The sequence below is a fragment of the Eleutherodactylus coqui genome, chromosome 6, assembly GCF_035609145.1.
Source record: "Eleutherodactylus coqui strain aEleCoq1 chromosome 6, aEleCoq1.hap1, whole genome shotgun sequence".
Classification (NCBI taxonomy): Eukaryota; Metazoa; Chordata; class Amphibia; order Anura; family Eleutherodactylidae; genus Eleutherodactylus; species Eleutherodactylus coqui.
Window position 1 is genome coordinate 94,636,150 of NC_089842.1, and position 26,096 is coordinate 94,662,245.

Consider the following 26,096-nt stretch of genomic DNA (forward strand, 5'->3'; position numbering starts at 1 on the left):
TTGTGGAGGTGCACTGTGTGTTTCAGTAGTGGGGTTTTTTTGAAAAGCACATGGGGCTGTAAGATACTTTTGGGATTCCATCCCTGCTGGCCTCTGGTCACTTCTTGGAGCTGACCATATATGGCTGTGGAGAATACAGTAGAGTCTAGAAGGAATGGTGACAAGAGTGGCCGAAATGAGAAGCCAAGAGGTGAGTATAGTAACTTTTTATTTTAGTGCATTGAGGCATCAATGAGCAATGCCTAATTACTATGGGGCCATGGTTTTTGGTGCTATGAAATGTAGTATAAGTAATTTCTGGAGGCACAGTTTGTGGTATAATTTATTCCAGGGGGCACACTGTACATTACTTGATTCTAAAGTCACGTTGTGTGTATTACAATTTATTTCTGGAGCACAGTGAGTGACACTATTTTCAGGGGACACTGTGTGTGGTGCTATTATTTTCAGAGAACTCAAAGACGTCTGGGCCACAGACTTCACAGAGGCAAAAATTAGGTGGGAGTAGTCTTGAAAGTTTGGGGCAGATGGAGAAGAAAAGGAAGGAGTCCAGAGAATGTCACCTGTGAGTTGCACAGTGTCATTGTGTATCTATCTTTGATTGTATCACATCAGTATAGTAGTTTGATGTACTACACCTCTCAACATGACCTCACGTTTGTTAAGGTCACACTGGGAGCTGTAGTTTCACCTTCGATGACACATGTTGGGTTGTCGACACTCCTTTGGTGTGCTAAGTATACCAAAGCATTATTGGCAACCCAAGTCTACACTCGATATGATGGAACCATCTTTTGTTCTCTCTCATCCTTACTCTCCCTCTCTCTCTCTTTTATTTTTTCCCCCTTTCTCTCTTGTTCTCTCATTCCCTTTCCTGGTGTAGGTTAGCCCTGCCCTCCAGGTTAGCAACACCCTGCAGGTTAGCCCCTCCCATCACCCTGTGAAATGCTCTCCCAGGTTGAGGTCTCTGCAGTTTTTGAAATAGGTCATGTCATATACTGGGAGCATCTTATTTTTTGTCTTGCACAGGCACCTGCCTAGAGATTTTTCTATTATCGTTTCTAAGAAGATAACAGCTTGTACTCCCTGGTTACTGTTTCCATGGAAATCTTAAGATCACCAAAGACTCTTGATATGAGTTTAAAGAAAGTCCCAAAGGGTTGACTAATGGAGGCATATTGATGCGCTACACGGGGGAATCAGTGAGAATTCTCCTGAACAAAACCACAGCTTACCTTAATCTTGTTTATTCATGTTCAAGTTACTGAATATCAGAAAATTCAGTTGTAGCTGCAGATATCACACTAGCCTATTACACATAGGGCTCAAGGAAGCTGAGATAAAAGGAAATTTTTGTCAGGGTCACCACACCGAAGAGTTGGTAGTCACCATTAATCATCGGGGACCTACTTTCATTTACTAAAATAAGTGCTTCTATGGATTGTAGCAATTAATAAACTTTTGTTGAGCTCTATGTGCTACAGTAATACTATGGTAAAATATTACCAGCAACCAAGATCTTTTAAAGTATGCGTGTAGCTAAAGGGGGTGCAGAGGTAGCAGTAGCACATGGGCTTTGGTGCCAAGGGAGCGCAAAGGTTTCCTTGGCCACATAGGTTTGGCGAGCTTATTTATTCGCCCAATATTAGTGGCCAACACTTGGGCCCTGCAAGAAATCCATAAGTTGCACACAGTATTATACATACTGCAATGGAAAAGTCATTTAATAGGTTCTATAAATGAAGTCCTCGAATCCTGCAGGAATACATTTTCAAATAAACTTTGGACAGAGGCCCAAAAAAATCTTTACATATCAGGTTTGGCTTTCATCCGGAATTCTACAAATTTTTATGATATGTACTACCTCATTATGGCTACTTACCATCTATCTCCATTTACACTATACAAAATGCATAAGGTGTGGTCTCATTTTGAAAGTACTTTTTTAAAGTACTGTTTGGTTATATTTAGTTGAAAGGGTTTCTTTGTGGATGTCTTTATTGCATATCTACTGGATATGCCATTAAAGTCGGATTGGCCGGTGTCACCCCCTAGCAAAACAGGGCAGAGGCTAAGGCCCACCATTATTATTTAGGTATCATGGTATGCCTGTGCACTAAAAACAGTGGGCAGCAGTTGCATTGGAAGAGAGGATGGGCTAACAGGTCTGCAGTGCTGAGATCAAAGAACATGTCAGAACACAATACTGTCAGTAACCCTAAGTTGTGTCCCCCTATCCTCTTCTTGCTGACCAATGACAAATGATTTGGAGGCTTTTAACCCTTTAGTGACTAAGCCTGTTTTTAAGGATAGCATGATTGCTACCTCCTAAGGTCCCAGCCACCCTTACTTCCCCAACCATTCCCTCCCTGTTGGTAAGAATTAGGTCCAAGATAGCAGATCACTTTGTTTTCTCTTCTACCTTTTGGAAGATAAAGTTGTCAGCCAGAGCGGAGAAGAATTTGTTGGACCCATTACTTTTACCTGAAAAAGTTTCCCAGCAAATGTCTGGATAGTTAAAATCTCCCATGGTCACTATGTTGTCTTTTTATGAGAATTAGGCCATCTAATGTAGAAAGAGTTCATCGATATCTTCTGCTTGTCCGGGTGGTCTATAGTAAATGCCTACAATGGTGCCCTTTCTGTTCTCTCCTTGTAATCTTACCCAAACAGTTTCTACAGAACTCCCATGCTCTGAAGCTTGGATCTCTGTGGAGATTAATGTTTTCCTAACATATAACGCAAATACCTCCTCCCCTGTTTTTTCGTCTGTTTCTTATAAACAAGTTGTATCCTTCAAGCCTTGTATTCCAATAATGTGCATCATCCCACCAAGTTTCCGTGATGCCTATGACATCATATTTCTCTTCCTGTGTTCAGAGCTCCAATTCTCCTTGTTTATTTCTCATGCTCTGTGCATTTGTGTAGATACAGTTTGTGATCGGTGTCTCTTGCTCCTCTACTTACCTTCTGAATTTTTATTTTTTGTTCTTTCTTTCTTTCTTTCCACTTCTAATAGCAAGGTTCCCAAATTTATTAATTTGCTGATTAGCTAATTATATTTTTTACCTGGCCTTTCACTTCCATTTCCATATTGTTCTAGTTTAAAGTTCTCCTAATGAGTGAAGCAAGGCACCCACCAAATATATACTTACTGTTACCATGCAGCGCGGCGCAGGGTCCCATGGTCAGCGCACAACGCTCCGGCTTCGGGTCCGGCGTCCTGGAGCTGTGACGTCAGGGCTCTCCCGGCGACGTGGGGTGGCCGGTGTGCGGCGGTGTGGGTGGGTCCGCCCATAGGACGACGCCCGCACCCCTTCCTCTCTCTTATACTGTGAGCAGGGGAGTTGGCTCCTCCCACTCTCCGCCCCTGGGCGGAGTCTTGCAGTTATAAGGCTGGCAGTGACCTGAGCTCACTGCCAGTTATTGCTTCTGTCAGCTCCTAGTTAGGTCTGTCTGCAGTTCCCTCCAGTCAGTTTGCTAGTCTGCTCGTCAGCTTCCTTTCCCTAGCTCTGTCCAATGCTCAGCATTTTTCCTGTTTGGTAATTCCATCTGCCTCCTTTGTCGGCACTCTGTCCCCTGTTAGGTAGTTCCATCTTGGGTAGCCGCCAGGTCCCTAGCCAGAGTAGGGACCGCCGCCCAGTTGTCCGCCTGGGGTTAGCCAGGTCGAGGCAAGTAGGCAGGGACAGTGGGGAGCGATAAGTTCAGGGCACCCCATCTGGCGCTCGGGGGTCGGAGTGCCGTAACACTTACCTATTTTTGTAAGATGCAACCCATCACTAGCAAGCAGTCCATCTTATAGGTAATTCACTCCATGGTCTAGAAATCCAAATATTTGCTGTTTGTTCACCTAGCCAGTTGTTCACCTCTAGAATCCTGTTCCATCTTCTTATTCCATGGCCATCCACTGGGAGGATGGATGAGAAGACTATCTGTGCTCCTAGTTCGTTCACCTTCTTTCTGAGGTCTTCCTTTGTTCTGTTCTTTGTTGGTAGAGTAATTTCTTGCTGTACCTCTTTCTCCTCTGCTCAGTTCTTTGTGGGTAGAGTAATTTATTGCTGTACCTCTTTCTCCTCTGCTCTGTTCTTTGTGAGTAGAGTCATTTCTTGCTGCACCCCGTTCTCCTTCTGCTCAGTAACCAGTGCCTGGCCCCCCTGCGTGAGAATCTGGTACTGGTTCCCGAGCAGTATGGGTGCTGGCTGAATCCTGATCCTCCTGTTTCTTTGGGTCACATGCGTCCATTCCTCTGCTTCTGCAGGTACACTGGACATTTCTTTTCCTTCAACATTTTGAAGACTTTCTTCTACTCTGTCAAGGAAATCCTCACCTTCCTTAATAAGTTTCAATGTAGCTACTCTCTCCTGAAGACTACGCACCTTTGCCTCCATTTCTGGCAGGTGAAGTTTGGCTTTTCCTCTGGTTGGTCTGTAAGCATATAGCATACGTTGCAGCTCACCATATGGCTCCTCTCCTTTTCCATGTTGTCAGTTGATCTCCACTTCCAAACTTCTAAAAGTCAAGAATTGTAGTGAAGATACATAACCTATAAGATATTACTAGGTGTACAACTTTGCGTGCCATTCAGCATGCGGTCTGGCGATGTCCTCCGAGCAGCTAGACCCAGCTAATCCCTGCAATCTTCCCGATTACAGTGATTCTTTGCTTTTCTCAGAATGCACAGGGAATATACAAATGATCTTCCTGCAGCTCCAATCTCTGGTCATATCTTGGACATATGAAGGGTAGCAGTAGTAACAGATGGAGAATGGCACCAGGTAACATACTCCCCTTCCCCCTCCATCCTTTTCTGGTCCCTGGACAAATTTTTGCCTGAGGCAGGAGTATCACTTTAACCTTTTTTAGAGATCAGTGGGGGTCTAATTTGATTATCATGACCCGTAGAAGGGGGGAGTACACAATTCCCAGTGCAGTTTTTCAGCACTGCAAAAGAGTAGTCTTGTATTCATTGACCAAACTGAGTTGAAACTAATTACTCTTTTCAGAAAAAGTCAGCTCATCCATTTTTTTCTTTTTCACTGGCTGATATAGATGTTTTTGGCTTTTGCACTAGCTGTCTTCAGAGTCCTATGGCTAGAGGCAGTGCATTAATCTTTCCTGCAAAACTACTCACAGCACCAGTTAATATGCTGCTCTCTCAGCAAAGTAGTTAACAGTAAGAGCAGTTTTATCTATGCAGTCAGAAATATTGTGAGTGATAATGAGCGGCCCTGAAGAAAAGCAGATCCTGAAAAATCAAAATGGATAAAACATCTTTTAATAGTCCAAAAAAGAATTGGTCCTAAGTTTTGGTGAAGTCTAGAGACAGGTTGATATTCACTAAGGCAGGCTTTCCCAAAGTGTGCTCCAAGGAGCCCTTGGGGCTCTGCAAGATGGAGGGATTAGGTCCCGGCTTTACTCACCGCTGTAGCGGTGTCTTGATAGTCTGTACTGAGGAAATCAGCATGCAAGACCTATGGTCCGCATAAGAAAGCAGATCACATGAGCTGGCTCCGGTCATGTGATCCGCGTTGCTATGCCGACCACAGGTTTTGCATGCTGATTTCCTCGGTACAGGCTGTCGGGACACTGCTACAGGGGTGAGTAGAGTGCGTATCAATGGTGGATTATAATAGAGGTGATTGGGGAAACCGCCCCAGGCCTGAGACTCCAAGGGGGCCCACAGCTGTCCCAATCACCCCTATTGTAATCCACACTGCTAAACCTCTCCCTGCATTGCAAGAGCATAGCAGCAATGGGGGACCCCATCACTACAGGGTCAGCAATGGGGAGCCCTACCACTATTGGGGCCGAAATGGGGGCTCTATCACTACTGGGGCCACAATAAGGGTCAGTATTACTACTAGGGGACATTATAGGGGTCGCTATGACTACAAGGGACAATATAGGGGTCGCTATTACTACTGCAGTCAATGTAGGGGACGCTATTACTACAAGGGCCAATATAGGGAATGCTACTACTACAGGGGACAATATAGGGGACGCTATTACTACAGGGGCCAATATAGGGGACGCTATTACTACAGGGGCCAATATAGGGTATGCTACTACTACAGGGGCCAATATAGGGGACGCTATTACTACAGGGGCCAATATAGGGGACGCTATTACTACAGGGGCCAATATAGGGTATGCTACTACAACAGGGGCCAATATAGGGAATGCTACTACTACAGGGGACAACATAGGGGATGCTATTACTACAGGGGTCAATATAGGGGACGCTATTACTACAGGGGCCAATATACGGAACGCTATTACTAAAGGGGCTAAGTTAGGGAACGCTATTACTAAAGGGGATAATTTAGTGAATGCTATTACTAAAGGGACTAATATAGGGAACGCTATTACTAAAGGGGCTAATAAAGGGAACGCTATTAAAACTGAGGCCAATATAGAGGGACACTATTACTACTGCAGCTAATATAGAGTAAGCTATTACTACTGAGCTACCAATATATTGGGTCACTATTACTACACCTTAGGGCTCCACGAGAAACTTTTGCTTCAAAAAGGACTCCATGGCTGAAAAAGTTTGGGAACCATTGCACTAAGGTGTAGCTATAGGGGGAGTAGAGGTAGGAGTTTCACCCAGGCTGTGGTGCCTGAGGAAACAAACTGCCTCTCTTTAACATTAGAAGGCATCAGTATATTTAATGTTACATGGTGGATCAAAGGTCCCTGTTACAAACCTTGTTTTGGAGTCTAGGACTGGAGCACAGGCGTAGCTAAAGGCTTAGGAGTCCGGATGCAAAAGTTTAGTATGGGGGACCTCCCCACAATTTTCCTCTGCATCCTTGGGGAACAAACCCATCAATGCAACACTAACACCCAGGGACATTGCTAGAATCTTAAAAGATTAAAGCAGAGGCTAAATATAGGGGCCCTAATGCAAAACTTGTAACATGGCCCTCAACCATTTAAGTGTCATTTATAAAGTGGGTTTTTCTTATATGATAGAGGGCCTGTGGTGTGTGACCATAGTTGGTGTTTTCAGTTGGTTTGTTGCCCGGATCAACTTGATGTTTACGGTAATTATTGGTGCAGTTCTTGGCATAATTGGTGTTCTGAACCCCTTCCTATCAAAGGAATTGTAGTCCTTAGTCTTCAGTGTTTTACTTTTGTCATACCCAATTAGGCCAACTCTCATTTGGTAGTTTATCAAGAAGCAGGGTACAGGTGGAAGAGAGTATAACTGCAGAAGCAGACTACACAGGCTCTGTTTGTGGTCTGTAACCATAGAGACACATAAGTTTGCATGGGGGCTGCAAATATAAAAGTAAAGGAGAGGATTAACTATTTGCAAAGTTGTTCCATTCTGTATTATAAGTGCATTGGAGGAACACAAAAATGGCTGCACAGTCATGAGTGAATACTATTTTGATGCACCTTGAAGTCATCTCCACCCTTTTAAGTTGGCCCAAATAATTTATTACTGATTTAACATTTATCAGTACGCTATGACTTATCCATAATATACGCACATATATGTATATACACACACACTACGCTGTAACTTAAACAGTACAGACAGTAGATAGATTTGCAAAGTACAATTAGCAGCACAAATAACAAATCAATGGGAGAGAAGCAAGTCATGCTGTTTGTTGTACAATATATTTACCCAGCAGGAGTAAATGGAAGGGTATTGGTTTCAGAACATTTCAGGGAATGTGAGTTAATAGGCAGCCATTTGATTATGCGTAAAATGAAGGCTTTGTTCTTGACGGCAGAGCCCATTCACCAGCCACTAAATGGAAATATTTCTAAAAATGTAGAAAACAACATGGAGATACAATGTAGCAGTAATGTCTGTGCACATGCAAATTGCACAGCCGCTTGTCAGATAGTACTTCTCATAGAAAAAGACTGATCATGGGGGAAACCATGCTGGGATCAGCTGCTATTGCCCGGGGAACCACTGTGACTGTGCTCCGAGCGGTAAGAGACTGGTGCATTACATGATGGTGCCTCTTAAAATCAAAAGCCCATTTATTGATTCAGTGACGTCAATAGTCCTCCAGTGCTGAAATATCTCTGCTTCTTATCACATTTGTTTCCAGAGAATCAATTCCTTCGTTTTCAAGATTTCTACTTGGAGTCATTGAATTGAATGAAAACTGTGTAATGATTCAGAGGAACGAAACACTTGCTGCCAGGTTCTGTCACTGATAACAGTTGATCACTGAAGGTCCTAAAATTGGGGACCCCTCTATCAAAAAGGAGACAACTCATTGAACAATTAGTTTTTATGTGATTTAAATCACTAATCTTTAACCCATGGTTTTCCAGCTGTTTCAGAACTTCAACTTCCTGGCAGGGCATGCTCAGAGTTGTAGTTTTGCAGCAGCTGGAGAGCCGTAGGTTGGAGATGATTGATTTCTGTTGATTTTTCAATAGACATCCATAATAACCTTTAATATAGCATCCGAATTTTAGTGATTACTCTGCTTCTTACTGAGCTATGATGCTTAATATTACATTCAGTCAATTTGCTCTACATAGCTTTATACTTAAGAGGGACTTAAGAGTGTGGATAAAAGGCAAAATTCAATTACAGTTAATTGCCTTCAGCATGCTAGAAGCTGAATCTTCATGATTGATTTCCTTTAACTACTCATTTCATAGTGCTTTATTAGTAGTCTTCATATGCAAAAAGGTGGATGTATCTGCAGACATTTGATTTGTTGACCAATATTCCAAATGCAACCTCATAACTTCAACTCAAACTAAAATGTATCTTTGTGAAGATGTGTGAGACAAAGAGATGAGCATCTTCTTGTATTCAGGCTCAGTATGATACTTTTTTTATGCTGTCATTTTAGAGCTTTAATCAAGAAGCAAAGAAGTAGGGTTGCGATAGTCCAGAAGGATAGGCACAAAAGGGGGGGTACTTAGAGCACCACTTTGGAGGGGAGCAATGAATATTTGCAGATGATACAAAACTATGTAAATAAATTAACACAAGAGAGGGATGCAAGGCAGTTGCAAGAGGATCTGGATAAATTGGGGGCTTGGGCAGAAGAGTTATGCACATGGGCAGAGGAACTACAGAATGGGTGGTCTACAATACCCAGACAGGTTATCAAATTTGCCATTATTTAGTTTAGAAAAAAGACGGCTGAGGGGCAACAGTTTCCCTCTGCCTGAAACAGTTTATGATTGGTCTCTTCTACCTGAGCAGATAAAGCGATGTCTCCAGAATGTCCCTAGACCATAAACATTTATAGTATCATAGAATCAGAGACTTAGGAACTATAAAAAATAGACCAGAAAGCCACTAGTTGTCTTTGGTGTCACCCTGGTGGTACAGGCAGGCATCAGAATTCCTACTGGGTTTTTGGAGAGGAAAGAGGCTGGAATAATAAGGCTGGATGGCATATTGCCACTCTCCCATGCTCCAAATCCAGATTGTGGTAGAGGTACTTTGGCACGAAGCTACACTCTTCTGCATTTGTCCCAGCATCAGTAGTATCTTGAATAATATTTAATGCAACATATCACAGAGCTTGTGTTGCTATTTTCCAATCTCATGAATGAGCATCAGGAGAATCTGATTGGTTGAATTTTGGGGCCTTTGGGATTCGTGTCCACGCCTGTTTCCATCAATATATGCAGTAGAATTCCGATAATCGTACTCCTATAAGATCAAGATATTGATCAGCCAAATAGAAGGAAATGAAAATCAATTCTTCCGGGGGTTCTACTCCCCCCTTGGAATATTCCATTCTTTTAATCCAGCATTTAATCATTCAACACATCTGATAATCCAGTACTTGTTTCCAGCATAGAACTGCAATATAATATGAAATTCCAAAAGACCAGAAGCAGAATGAAAGATTGGAAAATTCCTCTAATTAGAAGAAGCTTTTAGAAATGTCTGTCCAGCAATTCAGAATATCTGTTAATCCAGCACCTATCATGTCCCTTTGATGCAAATTTAAAGAAAGTTTACCATGTAGGGCCATCCCTATTAAGTAGTTTGAGAATATATTCTTCTTATTATAATCTCAACCTTTCCAAGTAGAAACAGTTCAATAATATAGCAGCGGGGTCATTGCGAGCTCCCCTCGAGCTGCTTTATTACTGTCTGTGTCCGATGCTCCTGCAACTTTATCATCCAAATACTCCTGCAAGATTGTATACATTCCTACGTAGAGTAATGATTTCGAGGAACCATGAACTGGTCCATAAAAAGTGGAAGTTGAGCAGATTAGCATAAAAATAGGTGTTTCTATGCTGTTTTGGGGTGAATTACAAGTAGGGCCTAAAATGTCCCATCCTGTAGGATTGATTGTTCAAGTATGTACCTATATTACGGAATTGCTATCTATTCGCTTCACGCACTGGTTGGGGAATAAAGTGATGAGGCATGCTTCTCCAAGGCAGAACTGTATGATGGATGATATACAAGGTTTAAAAATGACTTTACAATGGTGATGGTGCATGAACTGTCCGGGAGTTATAGGCATATATCACACATTATATAAGGAAGCAAGAAGACGCTATAAAGCAAGGCATGACTCAGAAAACAGAAATCTATGAGCAGTGTCTGGAAACGGCTGCTTTTTGAAAAGGTTAATTATTAATAGCAGGGACATGTGGTGGTGAATAGCCTTGGGCAATGGTTTGATTTACATTTCACATAAAAAAGTTGCCTAACAGACCATCGGCAGTTTATAGAAGGGTCTGTTATAGCACAATCTCTAAATAATTCATTTTAGAAACAGTTCAGTAGAGTGTGACGCTGTCTGCTGCTTCTAAAACCACAAATACATCTAAAGCCTTATGCAGGGACTTGCAGGGAGGTGCATGAAGTCCCTGTTCTTCTGCACTACGAATGCCACTGGATAGTGCCGTGTTACAGAGATATTCTATTTGCAATGCCTCTAGGGGATAATAGCTCCCTAATATGGATTTTGATAGAATATGGCACAATTTATTTTCTTAGAGGCATATGGGGCTACTGTAATTTCCCATAGACTTCTACGGGTGCTATATTAGGGCTCTGTACAATTTATTCTGTGATATGGGCATCTATGACATAGTTCTTCTAACGTGACGATGAAACATATAAATTGCGTTTTTCTTTAATGTCTTACTGCTGTTTTATTGTGTAACTGTTACTTTAAGGGTCCTGGTGGCCTGGTGGATGGAAAAGAGTGCAGGCTCTCACTAGAACAGGAAGAAAGGGAGAAGATATGTAAGATTCTCACTTGTGTATGATACAGCTAAATTTCACAGACAGCGGGACAGAAGAGACATGTATATCCCAAGGGCTGCTGGAAATGTGAAGCCAACAGTAAAAGGAGACTGGCAAGCGAGTCGTGCTGTAAAGAGTCCCTGGCATATTCATCATTGCAGTCTGAGTATGCTCAGAGCATGGAAAACATAGAAACCAGGACTGGGGAGAGGCGGAATATAGCCAGCCAGGAGGGATAGAGCTGAGAGTAGCCGCTGCCCGGTACTACAGTCCTGGTTTCTAGGTTTTCCATGCTCCGAGCATGCTCAGAATACAGTGATGAGTATACCCACTACAAGGAAACGATCGGAGGTAAAGGTGTCAAGTTCCAGAGAAGAGCAAGTTCGGTTTAGAAGAGCCTTTTGAGAGCCTGCCCTCCGAATACAGAAGCCGTATAGCAGACCGCAAGCTTATCAGTCATTAACGCATGGAAGTTGTACAGAAGTAAGCGCCGAACTGTGATTCAAGTGACTTTTCAAGTTTGTAACTGGTCACAATGTAGTCGTATTTCTACACCTCATCATCAGCTGATGGATTGGAATCCCTACTTCCAGGACTTTTATCAATGGAAGGTTTTGAATATCTACATATCAAAGGTATGATGTCAACCTTCTGACCATGACTGACCTTAGCTATGTGCGATATGTGCAGTTGTATAGGGCACCGGCTGTTAGCTGCATGAAGGGGGCGACGGTGAGCCATACGGGACCTTTTATTAAGTGTATGTCATAAGTAAAAAAACAGGCTATACTCACCTCCTCTGTCACTCCCTTATTGCTGGTAGTGGCTGTCCCCCACTGTGTTGTGCAAACATGTGACACATATTATCACTGCAGACGTTCCCCAGCATTACTAATGCTCAGATCAGGGATTGCTGATCATGTGTGTTTGTTACATGATTGCACAACCCGGAAGTCAGCGGGAAACAGCAGCAACGACTCCCAGCGGCCGGGGAACGACAGGGTATGGAGATGTTGGGGGCATTATTAATACAAGGGGGCATTCTTCTAAAAGGGACAAAACAGGGGCATTATTTCTGAAAGGGGGCATTATTTGTAAAAGGGAGCATTCTTTCTAAAAAGAGGCAAATGGTGGCATTATTTCTAAAAAGTGCGGGGATGTTTCTAAGAGGGGAAAACAAAGGCATTATTTCAAAATGGGAGATTAATTTCTGAAATGGGGCGAAAGAGCACATTTCAAAAAGGGGCATTATTTGTAAAAGGGGGTATTACTAGTAAATGGGGACAGAAGGGACAGTATTACTGAGTGGAGGCAAAAGATGGTATTAGTGAGTGAGGACATAAAGAAGGCATTATTTCTAAGCTGGGGCACTTTTACTGTGTGAGGGGTCACTATAAGCAGCTTTTACTATGTGAGGCCTATAGGGAGTCTATGATTCTATTGGAAGTGTTCAAACAAAGGCTAGACAAATATAGTAGGGGGTTTGACCAGATAATCCTGGAGGTCCCTTCCAACTCTACCATTCTATGGGTACAAAAAGAGTAAGGGATATGTCCTCTCTCCCCAACTGTGATGCAATCACAGCAGAATGTAATAGAATAACAGTGCAATAAATAAGTATTGCAGTGTATTTTACAAGTGAAGGCATAGTTTAGTAGTAGCCTTGTAGGATTAACGAAAATGTAAAAAAAATGTTTTAAAAATAATATATACAAAATTACATATAAAATATAAAAAGTCCAAAAATTTTCCCCATTTCTCAAGTAAAAAATGCAGATGTAAAAAATATAAACAACAAACAGAATTGCTTTCAATGTGCTCAAAAAAGTCTGAACTATTAAAATATCACGTTCTTTACTCCACACAGTTAATGCCGTAAAAAGAAAAAATACATAGAACCAGAATTATATGTTTGGTCATATTACCTCCTAAAAAGGAAATACAAACTTATTAAAAAGTCATACGGACCCCCAAAAATACAACATCCACAGCTGGCCCTCAAAAAAACAAGCCCTCACACAGCTCATTGATGGGAAAAAAGTTATGGGTCTGTGAGTTTTGTGGCACAAAGCAATTTTTTATTTTATTTCTTAAAAGTAAAATATAACAAAACATAACAAAAATGATAAATTTAGTATCACTGTAATTGTACGGATCCGCAGAATAGAGTTAATGTAATTTTTACTTTCAGTCAAATCCATAAAAATGATACACAGAAAAAAGCCAAATACTAACAATGAAAAATGGAGTGGGGGCACCAAAGGGCAATTTCACACAAAGCACCATGCAGCCTAAGACCAACCCTGCTCCTGAGCCCGGCCTATCCCAGCACCAGTACACATGTGCATGAGCCTGTATGCTGGATTTACACTAAAAGACTTAAAGGGGTTGTCCCGCGCCGAAACGGGTTTTTTTTTTTTCAATAGGCCCCCCGTTCGGCGCGAGACAAACCCGATGCATGTGTTAAAAAAAAAAAACGTTTAGTACTTACCCGAATCCCCGCGCTGCGGCGACTTCTTCCTTACCTTACTAAGATGGCCGCCGGGATCTTCACCCACGATGCACCGCGGGTCTTCTCCCATGGTGCACCGTGGGCTCTGTGCGGTCCATTGCCGATTCCAGCCTCCTGATTGGCTGGAATCGGCACACGTGACGGGGCGGAGCTACGAGGACCAGCTCTCCGGCACGAGCGGCCCCATTCACCAGGGAGAAGACCGGACTGCGCAAGCGCGTCTAATCGGGCGATAAGACGCTGAAATTAGACGGCACCATGGCGACGGGGACGCTAGCAACGGAGCAGGTAAGTGAATAACTTCTGTATGGCTCATAATTAATGCACGATGTACATTACAAAGTGCATTAATATGGCCATACAGAAGTGCTGAACCCCACTTGCTTTCGCGGGACAACCCCTTTAAGAGATTAAATGTCAAAAGTACTAGTTAATATAAAAAAAATATGATTTGACACTTGGGGGAGGCAATAAAACATGGGGTACCGAGGGACTTGGCTTGACTTTATTGTGTATTATATCACACAAGGATGTACATAACATATAGGGAGCCCTGGTAGATACTATGGCATCCAGTGTAAAAATAAAGCAAATTTAGCTACCCTTCTCCATGCCGGACAAATACCAAGACCCAGGTGGAAATTTACTGCTGCCCCATAACTTTTTGGATTAATTTATATTGATGTCTATGGAAGTTTTTCTTATCTGGCCATATAGAGAAAATATATAATGGGCTCTTGGAGTCAAATTGGCTCCTGGGTCCTCTACATGGTCATGTCATAGGGCTCTTGCAAGTCCCATAATGTTAGCACGGCCACATGATGCTTCTGTTCTCTATTGGAAGTGGGTGAATTGTTTTTTTGGATGCAGGGTTGTGATGATACAAGCATAGGGGTCACAAAATGATTATTGCTATGGAGCCCTTGATTTTGATTGGACACTCATGTGTACCATAGTGTACAAAACATCCAGAAGTGTGGTGATTTTCCAGTGAGGCATTTTTCTCTCATACACACATGCAGACAACTTTCTTTTTAAATGATAGTATATACACTATATAGAAATAGATGAACCATCCCATAAGGTTACAACAGAAGAGCTGTCAGTCAAAATCGAAATTGCGAAAAGTCAAGGCGTAGAGGCTAGTTTCCAACAAATACAGACTAGATATTGAACAAAGATGAAAATAGCTATGATTCAACTACATGGATCCTCATATAGGAATGAAATGAACTATGTACTTGGTTTGGCACTGTTAAATATACCGAAATAAAGTTAGACTGGGAGCGCAGGCATAAAAGTGCAATTATAGTTATAATGGCTATGAAACAGCTTTCCTGCTTTATGTAAATACAGTTTATTGATTGTATAATGACATTTTATACAACTGGCTAATATATTTTGAGTTTCAATTTCTCACCATTCTCAAAATCTCTGCTTGCTGTCAGTGAATGCAAACATTCTTGTTTACATCCAGAGGCTGAAAAGCTATCCTGATGGTATACTGTACATTGAAACTAGTACACAAGCCATTGAATTGCCTACAACTCCCCAGAAGTTGACAGAGTTGAGGAAGATATGTAGTAGAGTGCCAGCAGTTCTTAAGGAAGGAGGCAAGTAATACTTAGAATACAGAATTAAAATTTAGAAAGTAGGATTTTTAGCATCTGCTTTAGGGCTCCCTTCACATGGACATATGTGCATTTGCTCGCACTTTAGTGCTGCGTTTTTGCGGAATGTACGATGCTATTTTGCACGTGTATCGGCGCATTTTACTGTACTTTTTCCACCAGCAGGGAATGTTCATTTGTGTACAGCAAACAAGACATACAACTTGAAATAGCTAATTAATTCCAGATGTGTTCGTTTCCAGTAGAAGTTATCCAGCATATTACGCATGTCCTTGCGTATTGATCGACCCCCCATTGACTTTTATGGGGACCTTTGGTGTACAAATGTGCAGAAAAGTAAGGCAAGCTGCAGATTATTTTTTGCGCAGCCGAAATGCACACGCAAAATACAAAAATGTGAACAAAGCCATTAAAATCAATGATTTCAATTCTCTGTGTATTGAACGCAGAAATTATGGGCGCGCAAATACGCCCATGGGGAGGAGCCTTTATTGTGCATTCCGATAAGTGTGTGCGTGTGCGTACATACATGTGCGCATAACTACACATCTATTAGAACCATTGGTTCCCTATGGTGTGTTCACATCTCCGTGTTTTACAGGCGTGCAAACGCGTGCACCTGTAAAACATAGGACATGCGTGCACCATAGGTCCATGGTGCGTGTCGACATTCCCTGCGAGGAGTAAAGAATCCCCTGCCACAGCTGTGACAGCGGATTGTGAAGCTCTCCCACTGATTTCAATGGGGCGGCCACTTCCAGCGGCCCCATTGAAAGCAATAGGATGTCGGCACCCCCCGCAGTGATTTTCGGGGAAGGGCTTTAAATATAACCCTTTCCCTGAAAGCGCTCAGCCAATCAGACGCAGCCCTTTCAGCAGGCAGGGATTTTAAATCCCTGCCTACTGAAAGAACTTCATTACAGTGACAGGACCCAAGCGGCTAGATGCGCCTGAGCCATGCCAGTGGCGGAGAGGTGAGTATTTTATTTTTTTTACACCAGATAGGAATGATTTTATATTTAAAGCCCTTCCCTGAAAATCACTGCAGGGGTTGCCAGCATACCATTGTTTTCAATGGTGCCGCCGGCAGCAGCCGTGGCCCCATTGAAAGCAATGCTGCACGGACCTGCATTCACGCGTGTTTGTGCACATACGTGGGTGCACCGGTGTTGTGCGCACCCTTGTACCCACCAGCATACGCTCGTGTGAATGCGCTCTTAGTCATGAGCAGATCGGTGCTTGACCTTCAAATCCTGAGCCAAAAATAGTGCAATGTTCTTCCTCTGTTACACATGCAGAGTCAATCTGCACCAAGAGAGAACCAAAGGAAATTCTGGTGGACCCAGTCCTCACTGATGATACTCTATGTGCAATGATGACAGCAGAATATACATTACAAGTAAATATGCACCACTTGTTCTATATAGAGCGTGAGCACCCAGAATCATTCCTTCTGGGCCCAACGTACTTCAATCTTAGACTACACAAACACTTCAATATCGGCAAACATCCATCTAAAATACTATTTAGGCTGGGTTCACACTGGGCGTATTCCCGCCAGAAATCCCGCGGTTTGGCCGCAGCAAAAACCGCGAGATTTCCGCCGGGAGAACCGCCGCGGAAAAACCCGCGGCGGCTTTGAAGCGGCCCGGCCGCTCGCGTTTCCGTTGCGGCTGGCGCTCCCATAGAGGAGAGCGCGGCCGCGACGAAATTAAACAATAAATAGACATGCTGCATCTTTTGAAACCGCGGCTGCGGAGGCCGCGGTTTCAGCCGGACTTACCGCAGCGGATTGGCCGTCCCGTGTGGACGAGATTTCTGAGAAATCTCGTCCACATGGCTGGCTAATCCTGAGATTAGCGGCCGCGGGCGGATTTGCCGTGGCAAAACTGCGGCAAATCCGCCCTGTGTGAACCCAGCCTTACTGTTGCTCCCTTGACATAGATGTTTTTTCTGCAGGACTATACCCCAACCACCCCATTTGCCGGCATTCCTGATAATTAGATTGTCGTTATCCAGCTGTGTGCTCCTTTTTGGACAGGTTAGGTTTAAGTTTACATGTTTCATTTATGTTTGTAAACACTGCAGACATCGCTGACCAGAAAGGTCTATGTGACCTCCGTGGTGGATCAGATGAAAATGAGATTTTGGCTTGAGGGCTGTATGTAGAGGTGGTGGAGTAAGGGAAGGGGTCATATTAAATGCTTCTTGATCTTGAAATTTGCTTAAAATGCCTTTGATGGAACAAGCGACAGTATTTGCAACACCTTCTACTGAAATCCTTAATGTAGCCTTGGAAAGAATAGTTGCTCTGCAGCGGTTTCTTAAGGAAACTGACATTCTCTTCTTCTTTTCAGACAGGGTAATTTCCTACTTCTGAAAAATTTTTAGTGGAAGTAAAATTGAAACTCAAGTGTTCTAAAAAAGAGAATAATGATTCATTGTAGTGCTAGCTAAGCCAGGGTGTCCAAGTATTTCCACGCGGAGAGACATATTTCTGTATTTGCTTGTCAACTAAGTGCTATTTAAAAAATTGCTTGTCAAGTAGAGACTACATGGATGCTCAAAAAAACATGAAACTGAATAACAGTCATCCTGGGCACACTAGATCAAGGTATATCGAGGCTCTGGTGCAAAACACTGCGTGGAGGTCCTAAAATGCACAAAACCAGTACTCTGCAGTTCCCAAGCAAATCTACAGTACTATACAATATCCTAACAGCAGCACAGTGTATTCAAATAATAATGCCATACAGTGCACAAATAATAGCACCATACCACATTTCTACGAGTAGTTAACCTTTGATGCTGGAATGCCACATGGCAGGGTGGTTAAAGTCCTTAGATGGTGTGAGACACCAGGCTGTTTGCACTTCTTTGCCCCTATGACATGGCCCTGGCTATACAATACCAAATTATACACCATTTCGATAAAGAAGATCAGAAAAAAGTATAGAGCACAGAAACGGCAATTGATAAGTTATCATTAGGGAAGAGCCAGGTCAGGGATGTCAAACGCATTTTCACCAAGGCCCACATCAGCCTTATAGCTGCCTTTAAAGGGCTGATTGCAATTGCACAGTAAGGGCTCTTTCACATGAGCATATCGGCACAGCGTATTATGCACGCGATTTTTGCTAGCCATTTCAATGACTCAGCTGTGTTCTTTTTTGTGTATTTGTGCACATAAAAACACACTGGAGCACCGAGAAAAGTGGGCATAAGTTTTTTTTTGTTGAGCAAATATGCAGTGTATTTGTGCAAACTGAACTGCGCTTACACCCATATAAACAAGCTCTAATAACAACCCCCAGAGTGGCCCCAGTAGTAACAGTGACCCTCATATTGGCCCCCGTAGTAACAGTGACCCCCATAGTAGTTCCAGAGATGCTGCCCGACCAAAGGCTAAAAGCAAACCCCTATTGGCCTCTGGCAGCATCCCTACATGCTTTACACTTCCCCCTACCTGTAGCTCTGGTCTGGTGGCAGGAGCCGTTGCTGAGTCTATGACCACTGACCCTGGCGCACATGTTAGCAATCAGAAGAGATCAGCATTCAAAGACTCTGCACTATGCTGCCAGAGCTGCAGGTGAGGCGAGTAGAATTACTTTAAGGTTTAACGCACAGCCAGCAGACCAAATAAAATGAGGTGGCGGGCTTGATGGAGGGCTTTGTCAATTAATGCTTGGTGTAGACAAAGCTGGCCTTAAATCGCATAGCGCCTTTTGCAGTACAGTTTGTTGCCTCTTCGCCACCCCATGGTATGTTGTCATCAGTGGGCGAATCATGTTTAGTGCCTTATAATATGATGCTCAGATAACCATGATATATGTTCGCCAAATTACTCTTTCATACGATTCCCATAATAGCAAAGTAATGCAGTGCCACTACCACCATGGAGTGCTCAAATAATATACATTGTTCAAATAGCAGCTCCATACATAACATAATATAACAAGTGTTACTTAATGTCTATATAATACTGCTATAAATTACACAGTTGTGGTAGTTGCAAGCCTCAAATGATAGAACAGTAATGGTGCCCCTTCTAGCAGGGATACTTGATGTGGCTGCTACAATTGCACCGGTAGCACATACTAAGGCTAGCCCTGGGTTCAGGTTTGCATAAATCAAGCTGTTTGTGGTAGGTGAATTTACACTAACATAGTAACTTAGTATGTTAGGCTGAATGAAGACAATGTCCATCTAATTCAGCCTATTTCCACCTTCTAATTGATCCAGAGGAAGGCAAAAACCCCAAGAGGCAGAAGCCAATTAGCCCATTTGGGGGAAAATTCCTTCCCGACTCCATAATGGCAATCAAAATAATCCCAGGATCAACCTTGATAGTTCCTACCTGACTAAGACCCAGAACTACAAACCCGTTGATCCTCTAATGTCTATATCCTGTAATATCCTTCCACTCTAGAAAGGCATCTAGTCCCCTCTTAAACTCCTCTGTGGATTTTGCCATCACCACGTCCTCAGACAGAGAGTTCCACAGTCTCACTGCTCTTACAGTAAAGAACCCCTATGTCAGGTGTAAAATAATGTACAATATAGGGTACGAGCCAGAAGAAGGTGGGCATGTCGGTTTTATGCTCCTTGACGCCAGCCTCGGTGCTGTCTAAGAATAGATTATTCTCGTTACCTCAAAATGACAGTGAAGGCTTGGGCATACTTTAGTTCTGTCTATCATAATCACATTAATGTTTTAATAAAGGAGCTTGTATGTAAGAAGAACATTATGAGTTTCTATTTTAAGGCATTTGCCAGGATTTTTTTTTCATATCCAAAGCATTATAGCTTGTCAGGATCAGCTAAAATACTCTGCTGATGAAACAAATCGTTCAACTCCTGCTGCAAAAATTAAACACCTACCAAAGTTTCCAACGTCACTTCTTCAAGTACCTCCTGATCGCTCCCCATAGCACTCCAAGTACGGTAAAGCGCAAGATTTAATGAGAGGTTGACTCCGGGAGCAAATGAGAGGCCAAAGGGAGCCGTGTTTATTTGATTTTGTTTGTGCTGAGTAAGAGATTAATCATAACTTACAGGTAATGACCCCCCTGGAGACCTCACAATAACATAAGGATGGAAACTAAGGATGAGTTAGAGAGTGGGAATTGAAGACAAAGTGATATTGGCTATCCCACATCAGCAGTCCACCATTTAGAAAGTTGCTATAAAAGCAGACCTCAGCTCCTTTATTAGAGAATTGCATAAAGAAATAGGCCTGGAGTCTGTCTATCCTGAAAGATTTGTAGTTGTCACATTATATCAGCTTCATAACAAAAAACATAGTAAGCAAGACTGTTAGGTCATTATGTATAACAGTTGGCAATCCAATGGCTTCCCACAGTGAGCTAATAGAGCAAGACAGATGATGTACAGTGGGCAAGCAGGGAAAGACTAATAGGAAGCAAATAAGAACAGAACAGTTTAGCAGTCGGAGTAATGTAGCATTATTGTTCTCAAACAGCCCCAATAGAAGATCCTCCAGTTCTCCAAGGTTCTTACACAAGAATGAGACAAAGCAAAAACAGGAGGAGGTTCAACAAAGGACAAACCCTTGTAGATGGCTTTATTCTGCTGGATTTTAGCTACAGAACTGTGAAAAAGTTTTAGGCAGGTGTGGAACAAATGCTAAAAAAATAAGAAAGCTTTCACATATAGAAGTGTTAATACTGAACGTTGAAGGTATGCCTTTTGGCTACAATTTGTACATGAAGACAACTTCTGGACAGACTTCTCCGAACAATAGATGAGTGTACCTGGGTCTCACTGGTTTGTGCCACATCTCAGCTGATACCTGAGTGCAGTGAAAAGGAATATGGGTGGAGCGACCTCCGACTATGGGGTAAAGGCCTTATGGCCAGATGGGTATTGAAAAAGTCAAAGACTACAGAAGTGCTGCCAGACCAGAACCGTGTGCCATATCCATTTAGGAAGGGCTTTTGCAGATGCTATAGATAGGTTAGAATAAAATAACTGATAGCAGCGCAAAACTCCAGATAAAGCAAATATCAAGGCAACTTTGCTTTTAGCTTAACTTCTTCTTTGTTGATTTTTGCCCAGCAAATAGAATGCGTTTCAGGGTTGAACCCCTTCTTCTGATTAGCTGGGGCCACGTTATTTATATGAAATAACAATAAGAAGGTAACCATTCAATATCTGACAGGAAGTTTAGTAGAGAGGGGGCGTCATTAAGATACGAGTCCAAGGGAATAATGTATCTCTGGAATTGAATATGTATATAATGTGACAGGATTCACTGAGAAAACCCACGACTTGTTTGATGAAAAATTAAAAATTAACTTTTAATAAGAATATTTTAAAAAAGTGGAACTCACTATTACAAACACGAACACTTCATACACATAGAGTTTCGAGAATTGCCCAGGTTATGCTCATGGGTTTCAACGACAAATACTGACCACTAAAGCAATTAATCAATTAAATACAGGTACTGGGTTATCATAGAGTAACAGGGAAGTTGATAGGAAAGTTTTTCTTGATAATTCCGTCGCTTCCAGATAGACTAGAATAAGTCACGTTTAACGAAACCCCTAGTATGCGTTTATTGCTCCAGGGTTTATCAATGTTCTGCTTGGTTGCTGTTGTAGCTGGAAGAAGAGATCGTACCCTTAAACCTCAGGAGACTCCAAATCGGATCGTGGACCTTGGAGTATGGTGTTAAGAGCTTGTGGTCATTAGTTATAAAAGAAAGAAACAGCGGAGTTTATATGTCCTGTTATTTAGGATCTATAACACTCAGTTGAATAGAGAATAAGTCTGTCTACATACAGTAATTACTGTTCAATCAAGGACCACAGATGAAAGGGGCCTTATGGCTCTTATGGCATTTAATGCAAAAGTACTACAGGTACCATGTTGCTGATACCTGATTAGCCAGGTTCTAGAAAAATAAGCTCCTGAAGTAGTCAGAAAATCAACGCGTTTCCTCAATTGCAAAAAATATGCAATTGATTCATCAGGATTCTTGAGCTAGAGCTATAGAGTCCTTTGTCAATTTTTGGCGCAGACTGATAACTCCTATTTTCACATTAGGGATACACAGTTGTAATGTGAGTTAGGAGGTTGTGTTTAGAACAGATAGGAAGACTGAATATCAGACGATTGTAGATAGGTTACGTGTTATACACCCTTGTTAAGTGTTGTGCGTGATTGAGATCTGTACGCAGGGTAAAGGTGGAGGTGTTGCTTACTATAAGCACTTAACAGGACTGCTGCTGCGTATTTGGCAGTGGGGACTTCTAATCATACTACTATTCAGTCAAAATGATAGAAGCGACTAGAGTAAGTAGTATTCACTTAAATGTGCTGCAGCCTTGAGCTGTCAAATAACCTATGGTTAGGTCTATTTGAATACAGACTTTTGCCCTAAATAATAAGTGCATTGACCAAGATGATGGCCTCAGCACTCAGGGTCCGATATAGTTTGCCCCAGAAAGCTACCAGAATACAGCTCCCAAATGCCTGCTGAGATCTATAATAGTAGGTGATCACTATTCTCTATTCAACTTCCACAACACACACACACAACTGTCGGGATCAACGTCCCACAACCATCTGACAGCAATTCTCGACACTCTATGTGTATGAAGTGTTCGTGTTTGTAATAGTGAGTTCCACTTTTTTTTAAATATTCTTATTAAAAGTTAATTTTTAATTTTTCATCAAACAAGTCGTGGGTTTTCTCAGTGAATCCTGTAAGTTGTACAGTTAACCCTTCTGTCTCAGTGAATATTGTATATAATGTGACAGATTACTGGCTATAGAGTTAATGTCTACGATATTATGTCTCCCAGGGGGTTTGTAGTGTTTTTGAGGAGCTTAGGCAGATGGCAAAACAAGGGCAGACGAGGGTGTTCGATAATCATGAATTCTTTCTTTGTGACTATTTTGTATTCCTATACATTAACAAGGTCACAGTACGCTTTTGGGGTGATAGAAGAAGGGTTAGAGGTTAGCGGGACATAGTATTCCTTGGCTACAAAAATTAGCATGGCTTTATCAACATAGTTTTGTGGGTGCTGCAAGACTATACAGCTCCTATGTCTGCATTTCTGATAATTAGATCGTCGTTAACCATTAAGCTTTTCAGGGCTGTGTGTTTGTTTTTGGACAGGTTATATTTTAGTTTACATGTTTCATTTATGTTTGTAAACTCTGCAGACAATAGTGACCAGAAAGTTTCTATGTGATTACCTCTGTGGTGGATCAGATAAAAATAAGATTTTGGTTTGACGCCTGGACGTAAAGGTGGGTATTATTGTATCTTGACGCCACCGGAAGCTAGGGGTTTGACAGGAGAAATGCCCCTCTCACACCCCTAGCTCCCGATTGGGTCAAGCTTTGAAGGTCCTAGCAGCAGTGTGTGCATTGCTTTTTGCCGGCCGTGGAGACTTAGGGTGAGGGTTCGTTTTCCACTTAGCCTTAGATTAGGAGTTGTAAATGCTGCCATGTTACAGCTTGAACATGTCAACATTTACAGTTAATAATCTAAGGCTAAGTGGAAAAGTAAGCCTCACCCTAAGCCTGCACAGCCGGCAAAAAGTGAGTCCCCAACAGTGTCACACAAATTTCGCCTTCTATGGTTTTTGTATTCTTTAATTTGATATAAGAAAGGGGCTGTCATCATCTGTTGGCCATAAATGTCACCATCAATGGCACCGATATTGTGTTAATAGTGCCAAGGGAGAACTGGAGTTCCCCGAAACTGCTAATTTCTATTAACCAGACCTCTCTTAACATTAGAGGAGCTGCTTTTCCTACTCAACTTTGATGCAGTAGTAAACAAGTATGGTAGATCCTGCCAGCTTTAATGGTTGTGTTGTTAACAGAGTGTAAAGTTATATCTAAACATCTGCCATCATGTGTGGTAGTATCATCCTTTTCAGATAGCACCATCTAAAGTAATTGCATCATGATGGATATGTTATCATGCCTTCACATTACCTAGTTATGATACTTCTATTTATAGGGGGTACGTATATAGCAGGAGCTTTATGAGCATAAGGCCACATTGTATTTGCAATCCACAGCCTATAGATATATAAGTAGTTGTTAGTTCCAATATTAAGTGAAAAGCTCCTCCAGTTCACTGACATATTGATATTGAGCTGTGAAATAGAAGCAGCTTGGCAGTAGTAAAGCTATGTCCATCCCTGTCTCAGCTCGTCACATTGAATTGATTCAAAAACAAATCACTCTTCAGAATGACAGTAGGGTATATATTTAGAAATGGCCCTAGGTAAGAACAATGTAAGACTGGAATCTTATATGACTGAAAGACTAAAATAGTACATTTCTAGCAAACAAAGCTTTAGCATATTCATTGCTTAAAAATGTCTGCAAATGATGCTTTTGTTGCATTATGATGGATAGTCTATACATGGTGCCTGTAGATGTCATAACATGGTTGAAGATCAACATGTGATGCAAATATTACCATTTCTCAAAAAAAGTGCTACAACCCAAGTCAGAATGGCCCACTAGAGTACTAGATGGTCTTCCAGTGGGCCTGGGCTCTGGAACAGTAATGGTCCCTATAGGTCTAGCAGAAGACAACTCCATTTGAAGGTGACTTTGGAGGCAATTACACTACTTGCCACTAGGGTCTATTTCTTATAGGAGGGTTATCAAGCAATCTATTAGATTTTATTGATGATATGTCCTGTGTGTACAATGATCAAAAAAGATGATGTAGTAATTAAAAGTGGATGGCCACATCTTCCATCTAGATGGACCTTTAAAAACATCTCCTGTAGTGAGTGGATCCAAGGAATATCGGTCTAGCACTGCCAACAAGATTTTATGCAAACAATTGCCTTCTACTGTTGGTTAATCTATCAAATGAAGAGCAGAATTAACTGTTATCAAATTGTATTCTTATGGTACTATTAACTAATTCAGTGGCATGATTTTCCTCCAGATGAGCCTGACTATAATATTATGCCAATACATCTTTCACTGTCATTCCCATTTGCTCCCAATCCTTATCCTTACTGTTTGATGAAGGTCAGGGATACCAATGCGAAAGACCATCATACTGAAATTGGTATCGTCAGGAACAGACATGGATCTCTCCTTTATTCTTCTTGCTGCTACTGAGGATGCTGAAAGAGGGTTAGGGCTAATATTGCTGGTGGCAGAAGTGGGATTGTTTTTCCCTCCAGGGACGGTGTCTTCTCTGGAGCTGTCTGAGTCCGACTCTTCCCCAGGATATTCGGAGATGCTCCTCCTCTCCTCCTCGCTTGATACGGGACTCTGGGGCATTGTCAGGAAGGCGGAACCACAGCAGCATTACAGGGCCAGCTAAATGAGAAAAAAGAAGAAGCAGGTTACTAATTAGGGACATTATTTGAACTAAAAAGTTTAGACAATTTCACTTTCATCATCTTTATCATACTGCTAGATATCACTTCCTTTTTCTCTGGGAGGATTACTTTCTCTAGTACTTATTATTGCCGCCTGCTGAGTATTGCATATTGTATGACCTTCCCATAAGAGACAGTGAACAAAAGTGGAAACTGTTAAAATGTGAATATTAGCCTTAATGTTGATATGATTTATTTACAACAATGTAATGTAAAATAGTATCACACCTTTAGATTTGTTGCCATACTGGAATTAAATTATATTTAAAGGGGACCTGTCATGTTGCATATGATGTCCGTACTGCCTTATCTATGCATGTTATAGATTA

At 42.0% G+C, this 26,096-nt stretch overlaps 1 protein-coding gene across 1 annotated transcript in view; it reads right to left on the reverse strand.

Moving 5' to 3' along the window:
• Positions 1 to 25,666, reverse strand: part of SHANK1 (SH3 and multiple ankyrin repeat domains 1) — a 252,112-nt gene extending 226,446 nt beyond the window's left edge. The window contains exon 1 of the mRNA XM_066572363.1: positions 25,397 to 25,666. Coding sequence (XP_066428460.1) covers positions 25,397 to 25,666 — 270 coding nt within the window. The remainder of the gene's footprint in view (positions 1 to 25,396) is intronic.
• Between the last annotated feature and the right edge of the window lie 430 nt (positions 25,667 to 26,096).